Below are 9,463 nucleotides of genomic sequence, written 5' to 3' on the forward strand. Positions count from 1 at the left end.
TGTCCTTAAAAGTGACAGGTTTGTGATTGTCACCAAATGTGACAGGTCTGTGATTGTCACCAAATGTGACAGGTCTGTGATTGTCACCAAATGTGACAGGTCTGTGATTGTCACCAAATGTGACAGGTCTGGGTCCCTAAAAGTGACATGCCTGTGTGTGTGTGTGTCCTTAAAACTGACAGGTCTGTGTCCTGAAAAGTGACATGGTGTTCCTGTCCTTAAAAGTGACAGGGTGTTCCTGTCCTTAAAAGTGACAGCTGGTGAGCAAAAAGTTTGGTGCCATGAGGAATGTGTGGTCTCCCTAACTGGAGCTGGGCTGTGGGGGATGTAGCTTAGGGGGGGGTGTCAGAGCACGAGACAATGTTAAATGTTATGTTAGCCTAGCAGGGCATTTAGGTTAAGGGAAATGTGTGCGCAAAAAGTGGCGTCGTGTAAGAGGGGGATGTCCGGGCATGTTTAAATGTTTGCAGAGTAAAGCTGAGAAGAGGAAAGAAAAACTATTCAACCAGGCCCCACCTTCCCAGGAGAAGGAGTCACGAGTCCCAAGCACTGCTAATTACACATCCCTCCCCTCAGCAAACAATAGGTTTAAAAGCTGTCATAATCCTAAGAGTCTATCTAACAAACAAAGCCCGAGTAGAAAAACATGGGCATCCGCCATGTCCCTAAACTACGGAAGGAGCTTATCTTCCCCAGAGATTGAGTCACGAGCACAACTGGTTACACCTCTCTCCCCACTATAGACCGTAGGTTTAATTAACAGCTGTTAAAGGGGGGCTAACAGAAGATGTACATTGGTCAGAAAATGTTCCCTCCCAAGACCACCACTACAAGGTTCTAAACCCTACCTCCATAAAGGATGTTGACCTAATTAGCAGGTCAGGCCATGTATAAAAGCCTACTCTGGGGGGTGTCAGCAGAAATAGCCATTTTTAAAAACCCTGGTGGAACGACATACTTGGATTGTTTTGCTGCACAGGCCCATCTCAGGAGTTTAAAAGGGAATAATGGAGCAGAACAACTTATCACAGATTGATGCAGCGTGCTACACATTTATGGATGTAAGTAAAACAGGGGGCTGGTGCAATGTTGCATGATTAAGGTTTTATTTAAAAGTATTGGTAGCAGGCCTTTTAAGGTGAAGGAGGTTGTATTTTACAAAGGGTACCTAGCACAATGTAGGACTGGGTTCATAATGTTTTAAATAATATATAATGGGGGTTGGGGGCTGCTGTCTAAGGTGTATAATGCAGGATGTGCTGAGGTGTAAAGGATAGTTGTCATTTTAAGTTTTTTAAATGCGCTAAGGGCATGGGAACTGTATGGTAATGTGATTAAAGGTGGCTGTTTTAGGGTTTGTACATGACTGTTGTGTTACGCTTTTAAGAGTAATTTTATGCGAGGCCGGGCTGTATCTATGATATCTATGGATGCTGCTTTTGTGGTGTTAAAGGTATTTTAACAAAACTGTGGGCCTGTATTTAAGGAGAGTAGTCAAGTCAAGTCAAGTCAAGTTGATTTATATAGCGCACTACATACCCAGAGGGTCTCAAGGCGCTTGTGGAAGGGTGGGGAATTACTTGTCGAATATCCAAGTTTTAAGTTGCTTTCTGAATGCTAGGTGGTTTTGAGTGAGACGAAGGTAAGTGGGGAGTGAGTTCCAGGTTTTAGCTGCCAGGTAGGAGAAGGATCTACCACCCATGGTGGTTTTATTGATGCGAGGTACGGTAGCAAGGGCTTGGTTGGAGGATCGTAGCTGGCGGGGGGGGGTGTAGAAGGAAAGTCGTGTGTTGAGGCATTCGGGTCCAAGTTCGTAAAGTGCTTTGTGTGCGTGGGTTAGGAGGCGGAAAGTAATCCTCTTATTGACGGGGAGCCAGTGGAGTTTTTTCAGGTGGCTGGAGATGTGGTCTTTACGCGGGATGTCTAGTATGAGTCTGGCTAATGCATTCTGGATACGTTGGAGTTTTTTCTGGAGTTTTGCGGTGGTACCGGCGTATAGGGTGTTTCCGTAGTCCAGGCGGCTTGTAACCAGTGCATGGGTGACCGTTTTTCTGGTTTCGGTGGGGATCCAGCGAAATGTTTTTTTGAGCATGCGAAGAATGTTGAAGCAAGATGATGAAACGGCGTTGACTTGTCTGGTCATCGAGAGTGAGGAGTCTAGGATGACGCCCAGGTTCCGTGCATGGACCGTCGGGATGGGTGCTTTTCCAAGGGCTTCTGGCCACCAAGAGTCGTCCCAGGCAGAGAGGAGGATCCTAAGATAAGGACTTCTGTTTTGTCTGAGTTCAGTTTCAGACGGCTATGATTCATCCACTCGGCTACTTCTTTCATTCCTTCATGTAGGTTGGTTTTGGCGGTGTTAGGGTCTTTGGTGAGTGAGAGGATCAGTTGGGTGTCATCAGCGTAGGAGATGATGTTGAGGTTGTGTTGGCGTGCGATGGCCGCGAGGGGGCTCATGTATACGTTGAAGAAGGTGGGGCTGAGTGAGGATCCTTGTGGTACGCCGCAGATGACTTCAGAGGCCTCTGACTTGAATGGTGGGAGGCGGACTCTCTGGGTTCTTCCGGTGAGGAACGAGGTGATCCATTCCAGAGCTTTTCCTTGGATTCCGATGTGGCTGAGGCGTTGTATGAGGGTGCTGTGACAGACAGTGTCGAAGGCGGCGGAGATGTCGAGTAGAATGAGGGCCACTGTTTCTCCGTTGTCCAGTAGAGTTCGAATGTCGTCTGTTGCTGCGATGAGGGCGGTCTCCGTGCTGTGTTTGGCCCGGAAGCCGGACTGTGAGGAGTCGAGGGATTTGTTGGTTTCGAGGAAGGCGGAGAGCTGGTTGTTGACAGCTTTCTCGATGACTTTGGCTGGGAATGGAAGGAGCGAGATGGGGCGGTAGTTTTTGAGTTCGGTGGGGTCAGCTGTGGGTTTTTTCAGACGGGCACTGAGTTCTGTGTGTTTCCAGCTTTCCGGGAAGGTGGCGGAGTTGAGGGAGCAGTTGATGACGTCCCGGAGGTGTGGTGCTATGATGGAATCTGCCTTGTTGAAGATGTGGTGAGGGCATGGGTCAGTGGGGGATCCTGAATGGATGGAGTTCCTCAGGTGGATGGTGTCCTCAGTGGAGATTGGGTTCCAGTGGTTAAGGATGTTCAAGAGGGGTGCAGATGCGGCAGAAGGTAGAGTGGGTTGGTCTCCGGCTTGATTGTCAAAGCTGTTGTGGATGTCTGCGATTTTGTTGTGGAAGAACGAAGCTAGGGAGTCGCAGAGAGCTTGAGAGGGGGTGATGTCGTTGGAGTTGGCTGAGGGGTTGGTAAACTCTTTGACGATGTTGAATAATTCCTTGCTGTTGTGGGCGTTGTTGTCTAGTCGGTCTTTGAATGCAGCTTTCTTTGCAGTCCGGATCAGTTGGTGGTGTATGCGGGTGGCGTTTTTGAAGGCGTCCTTGGTGCTGTTGTTAGGGTCTTTTTTCCAGGCATTCTCGAGTTTAGCGACTAAGTTTCTTCGATTTCTTAAGATCAACGTTGAACCAGGAGGCGTTTTTGCTGCCTAGTTTGATTTGACGTTTTTTCAACGGTGCTAGGAGGTCGGCGCTGTTGGATAGCCATTGAGTGAAGTTAATGGCTGCTTGGTCGGAGTTTGAGGAGTGGACAATGGGGTTTTGAAGCAGCGATGAGGAGATCTGGACGGTGGTGATTTTGTTCCAATTTGTTCGTAGAGTAGGTTGAGGATGGTTGTGTGTTGTGGTCTTATTGTAGGTGAAGTGAACGCAGCTGTGGTCCGTCCAATGTAGAGTTGTGGTGTGACTGAAGGAGACATGTTTGCTGGAGGAGAAGATAGGGTCGAGTGTGTGACCTGCGATGTGGGTGGAGGTAGTGACAAGTTGTTTGAGTCCGAGGTTGGCGAGATTGTCCAGAAGGGTGGTGGCGTTGCTGTCATTGCTCTTTTCCAGGTGAAAGTTGAGGTCTCCCAGAAGAATGTATTCCTCGGAGGGGAGGGCGTGTGGGGTGATAAAGTCAGTGATGTCGTCGCTGAATTGTGCACGGGATCCTGGAGGTCGGTAGAGGAGGGTGCCTCTGAGTGTGGTCTTGGGATCGGTGTGGATCTGGAAGTGAAGGTGTTCGGCGCTGGTAAGGTTGACGTCAGAGCTGGTAGAGATGCGGATGGAGTTCTTATGGACGATACTACAGACCTATAACAATGCGATGTTGGGGCTATGGGTGTCAGAGCATCCTAAATAATATACATTGTATACAGGTCAAACTAGATAAATAAATAATGCAACTCAGTACTCACCAACATGTGTAGAGGCACTGCATAGGCAGGGGTCAACAGCTGGTTCACAAGATGAATGCTGGTCTGGCAGGGCCTCAGTAGTATGCAAGGAGGGTTTTCAAGGAGGGCCTGGGGCGCTGGGAGTGTCCACGGTGCTCCATGTTAAGGCAGGGTCATCAGCGTTGTCAGGGTGAGGGTGTTACAGACACCAGTTGCATTTAAGGCCGTTTAATTAAGGGCTCTCTGGGGGTGTTCAGCGTGAACCTCTGAGTGGGGCAGCCAGGGTATCCAGGAGCCCTCGGAGGCCTCGTGGTGTGTGTGGCATTATCTGTGGGGGTCACAGTGTCCAACATATTTTAAATAAACCTCTGGAGCACTCTGCGGTCCTTGCGATGCTCCGATGTGTGGTAAGGTGGTTGCAGGGTCCTCTGTATGGGGTGCGCATGCCCCAAGCATCCTTACACAAATAAAGGCAGCATTTGTGTGGGGCTCCATGCCCCGTTATTCATACAATAAAGGTCCCAGAACCCTCTGGCCATGTGAGGGGCTCTGGGACTTGTGCTGAGGCATGGCCGGTGGGGCTCGAGGCCCTTTTGTAATAAAAAATAAAGGCCCCAGAGCCCGCTGCCATGCATGCTACTCTGGGGGCTTGTAAGGCTGTGCTGGGGCTCGAGGCTCCAATTTTTGTAAAGGAATTCCCGGAGCCCGCTGAGCTCCCTGTGGAGCTCCGGGGTTTGTGCAGTCTTGGTGGTGGGCTCGTGGCCCCCCCTTTTATAAAAAATAAAAGTGCCCCAGAGTCCGCTGTGTACCGTGAGCAGCTCTGGGGGCTCCTGCGGCAGGATCCGGTGCACGGTGGCTGGAAGGCTCTGGGCAGCCTATGGGCACTGGCTCGAGGATCCGTTGAAAAAAAAAAAAATGTAGCCCCGGAGCACTCTGCAGTGGTGTGGAGCTCTGGGGGTTGGTGCAGGATCCTGGGGCATTGCGGGATGGCTTTGGGGGGTCCTGGGGGCTCGAGGCTCTTTTTTTAAATTGAAGCCCCACAGAGCCCGCTTCCCGATGGATGTGCTCTGGGGGCAGGCAATGGCTTTTCCACGGATCCCACGTGGAACCCGATGGCGGCCGCTGCAGGGGACCAGGTAGCTCCCTCCTGGCGGCTGCTGCGGTAGGCCCCGACCCTACTGTGATGTCACCGGGGACACCCCTGACATCACGGAAGCGGCAGGGCGTGTCCTGGAAAAAGCGTCGAGGAAGCTTGAGGCCGAGTTTCCTACATGCTGGCTGTGCCCCAAAGGGGGCATTCAATAAATTAAAAAAAAATATATATATATATATATAGGTGTTTGCAGCAGCAGGGCCAGCTTTCAAGATTTCTTGCTGTGGGGTCATTTTATATAGCTCATACACTATCTGAAGGGCTGCCCTTTATTGCCGTATTACCCTTTTACCGGTGTTTGGTACTCTTTTGTAACATGCAAACGTCACTTTTCCATTGTAACAAACCGTTTGCTATCTCTTACATTTTGTTTGCTTTAGATACTTGCAAAAATGCCACCAATGCCTACGCAATGTTTGTTCTTGTGCTTGAGGGTCTGACATTTATTGCAGTACTATACATCTACTTGTACTTTGTAGCTTTTGTAACCTGCACACATGCCACTTTTTTTCCACCGGTACTGTACCTTTGCTACCTACGGCATTTTGTTTGCTCACAATTGTCACTATTGCAGAATGTAACTGAACGCTTGCTTCTGTAATTTGTTCCCATGTAATTTGCTCCGCATGCATCAGTACTGCTCCTATTATGAAGCGCTCTGCCCCCCTTAGGGTAAAGCCTGTGCTATATATAAAAATGCATACATAAATGCCTAAATGAATAAATTAAGTGATTTGCCCAGAAGCATAGGCTATGGCGCAGGGTTTTTTCTCATGTTTTTGCTCAACCCAGACAGCCCGTTTTAAAATGCGTGCTTTTTCTCTACCCAGACAGCCCTTTCAAAATGCAACCCTGAGAGTGTATATAATGTACACAGTGCTGCGTATAATGTATTTAGGGGTAGATTGTGACTGCTTTTTTCCCTAGGAGATATCCTGGTGTTACTGGCGTTTATAAGTAAAAATTCTAACATGTCGCTATGTTTATTAAAGGGTTGTAAAGAACAACTTGAGGTTTATATGCTATGGATATGCGCAAAATGTTAGGGGTGTACCTATGTTGGGCTTGTGTGTAGGTATGAGATGATCTTATTAAAAATTAAATGTCCAGACAAGGCTGTTTTCAATTTTGAATTTATCATTGGCATTTTCTAAGGTGTATGTAACAAACTGTAAGGCCTTGTTTATGATGTGTAGTTTTAAACCTCTTTTTTTTATTTTTTTAATCTAACCCTAAACAGGCTATCCCTGTAATAGACATCACCGATGCCGAAATGCTAACCATACAAGCAGGTATATGTATTTAGAGTTGCATAGTTCTGTGTAGTTTTTATACACCATTGTCTCAGAAGTTCTGCTTTTTTCTAATGGTCTTCTCATGTGTGTATTCTTTTATAGATTATGACGCCGCTCTACAACTAGATTCTGATGATCTAGAGCTATACCTGGGGGCTCAAGACGTGTCGCAACGTATTCAGGATAATGTGGTTCTTTCAGGTAAATTTAAAAAGAAAGGCCAGGGTTCTTTAAACTGTCTAAGACTTAGACTGTGCTAGCCCAAAAACCGAGGGGGCGTACTGTAGGAGGGCTCCTCAGAAGGGACTGCTAAGGACTTGTTTATACCACAAATGTGATTATTTTTTCTTTGCAGGTTCCTCAGAGGCAAGCACGACTGACGCCGCTTTGCAAGAGGCGGCACCGCCATCAAAAGAAAGACCGTTAAAGAGGAAAGCCTCAACATCTGGAAAGGAACCGATGACGAAGAAAGGATCTGGGAAAAGACCTCTAAAAGGTGTGTTTTTACAAAAGGGGCGAAAAAAACGAACTCTCTGTGTTTTTTTCTAGCAGGTAGAAGGGGGGCAGCCGCCGGGTTGTAGGGATTGTATAAAGGGGCCGTGTAGAAATTATTGTGGTGGGTGTCTATGGGTAGTGTAAGCATCTTTATACAGGTTCTTTATTTTTTCTAATATATATATTTTTTATCTTACATTCTAGGAGCTGTTCAAAAGAACACCGCTGAAAATAGGGGGGAGGTCAAGAGGTCTGCGAAACCGTTAAGGGCCATAACAGCGACCATTCAGAATGCAGAGCCTGCAGCAAAAGGTGTGAGTAGACGTGGGCGCCAGGACAAGCTCTGCACATACTACACGCACATACAGCAGAGAACCGGCACCGCTGTGAAATGTCAGATCAAGCCCTCTTCCATCATGTTGAACAATCCTACAGGAATGTCTATTCTACACAGGGAGGGGGACCCCGGCAAAGACGTTCTTCCAACCCCAGACAAAGTTAGGTCTGTTCAGTGTAAAAGCGGTGCGGCGTCTCTGAACCCTCTCAAAGCCTCAACGGCATTCGCTGAAGATATGGTACATCCCCAAACTCCTAAAGCGAGACGCCTCTCAAGATCCGGGCTCAAGAAGAACTGTGGGGTGCAGACAGATCCCTTAATCAAGCCCCTTACGGCACCGTCTCCTACGCATACCTTGAAGTCACCTATAGTTTTAAATAAACTAGAGGCTTCTGTAGAGGGGTTCCCCCTAGACCAAACCCTAAATCCTGCTATACACATGCCGGCTGTGCTTAGAAGCTCAGAGGCTGATAATGCGCCGCCCCCAAACACCCCTTACAATGGTAGCAGGGGTGGTCTCAAGGCATTGATGGGTATGGTTGCCAAACTTGATAGTCCCTCAGAAGCAGCGCACAAGGGCCCTTCCAGCACGCACAATGGGTATTTGTATACGGATGTTAGACATTCACCTGCCCACAACCACGACAATTCCTTAGCCGATAGGGACCACAATTGTTCTGACGGACATTTACACTCCCCAACCCTTATGTCACCTATACCCCCGCAGGGAGCATACGACCCAACCAGCCCCGCACCCAGTGTAAGCCACCCATCACCATCAGCAATATGCAGCGACAATAGTATCTGTTGGGACGACTGGTCAAATCAGGGTTTAGAAGCTGTATCTAGTGAGGACCCTTCCATGGCAGCCCCGGGGTGTTCGCACTGGGACCCTCTTTCTATGAACCCTCCGGTGCCTCAGTTACAGAATGGTGTTGCCACGGATGGAGCGAGTGGTGGGCCAGGGGTGTTGCCGACTGGTGTACAACCGGGCACGGTATTCATCCCTAATCCGCCGCAATACGATTCTGTAAACCCAAAAGAGGTACTTGGGGCCCTTGTGAAAAACATACAATTGGCGGTCAGAAAGTTAAAACGACAAGTGAACACAGCCACCTTAAAACTAGGGGTATGCGGTAGCGTTGACAGATCGGGGCTGGAGGCGCAGCGAAAGATACTACAAATGGTTGAGCAGTGTAAAAGGGTGATCATACAAACGTGCCAAACAACAGTGTCCGACATTTGGAGTATCCCCTCTTGACTATGCCGACGTAGGCCCTTAAAGACCCAACACGCCCTGAGTGTTAATAAAAGTAAGCGTAAATCTAAATACAGCAGCAGGGTCCACACAGTTCTGACAAGGTCCCTGCGCTTCTTACGTTTCCTCAACCGTAAAAAGGACATGGAACCCCACAAGCAGGATCATACATTTTCACAAGCAGCGCCTGAATCACATGCACCGGTACAATGCCCCAGGCCTGGGGGCGGCGCATTATCAGCCTCTGAGCTTCTAAGCACAGCCGGCATGTGTATAGCAGGATTTAGGGATTGGTCTAGGGGGAACCCCTCTACAGAAGCCTCTAGTTTATTTAAAACTATAGGTGACTTCAAGGTATGCGTAGGAGACGGCGCCGTAAGGGGCTTGATTAAGGGATCTGTCTGCACCCCACAGTTCTTCTTGAGCCCGGATCTTGAGAGGCGTCTCGCTTTAGGAGTTTGGGGATGTACAATATCTTCAGCGAATGCCGTTGAGGCTTTGAGAGGGTTCAGAGACGCCGCACCGCTTTTACACTGAACAGACCTAACTTTGTCTGCGGTTGGAAGAACGTCTTTGCCGGTGTCCCCCTCCTTGTGTAGAATAGACATTCCTGTAGGATTGTTCAACATGATGGAAGAGGGCTTGATCTGACATTTCACAGCGGT

The 9,463-nt window shown here is 48.5% G+C and overlaps 1 protein-coding gene across 1 annotated transcript; it reads left to right on the forward strand.

Moving 5' to 3' along the window:
• Window positions 1–6,659: 6,659 nt before the first annotated feature.
• On the forward strand, window positions 6,660–8,801 carry LOC147718761 (uncharacterized). The gene is made up of 4 exons (XM_086966774.1): window positions 6,660–6,705; window positions 6,811–6,909; window positions 7,064–7,204; window positions 7,408–8,801. The coding sequence occupies exons 1-4, from the start codon at window positions 6,687–6,689 to the stop codon at window positions 8,799–8,801; spliced, it is 1,653 nt and encodes a 550-aa protein (XP_086822900.1). The 5' UTR covers window positions 6,660–6,686.
• Window positions 8,802–9,463: the final 662 nt, after the last annotated feature.

This window comes from Lissotriton vulgaris, chromosome 4_1, assembly GCF_964263255.1.
Source record: "Lissotriton vulgaris chromosome 4_1, aLisVul1.2, whole genome shotgun sequence".
NCBI classification, from domain to species: Eukaryota; Metazoa; Chordata; class Amphibia; order Caudata; family Salamandridae; genus Lissotriton; species Lissotriton vulgaris.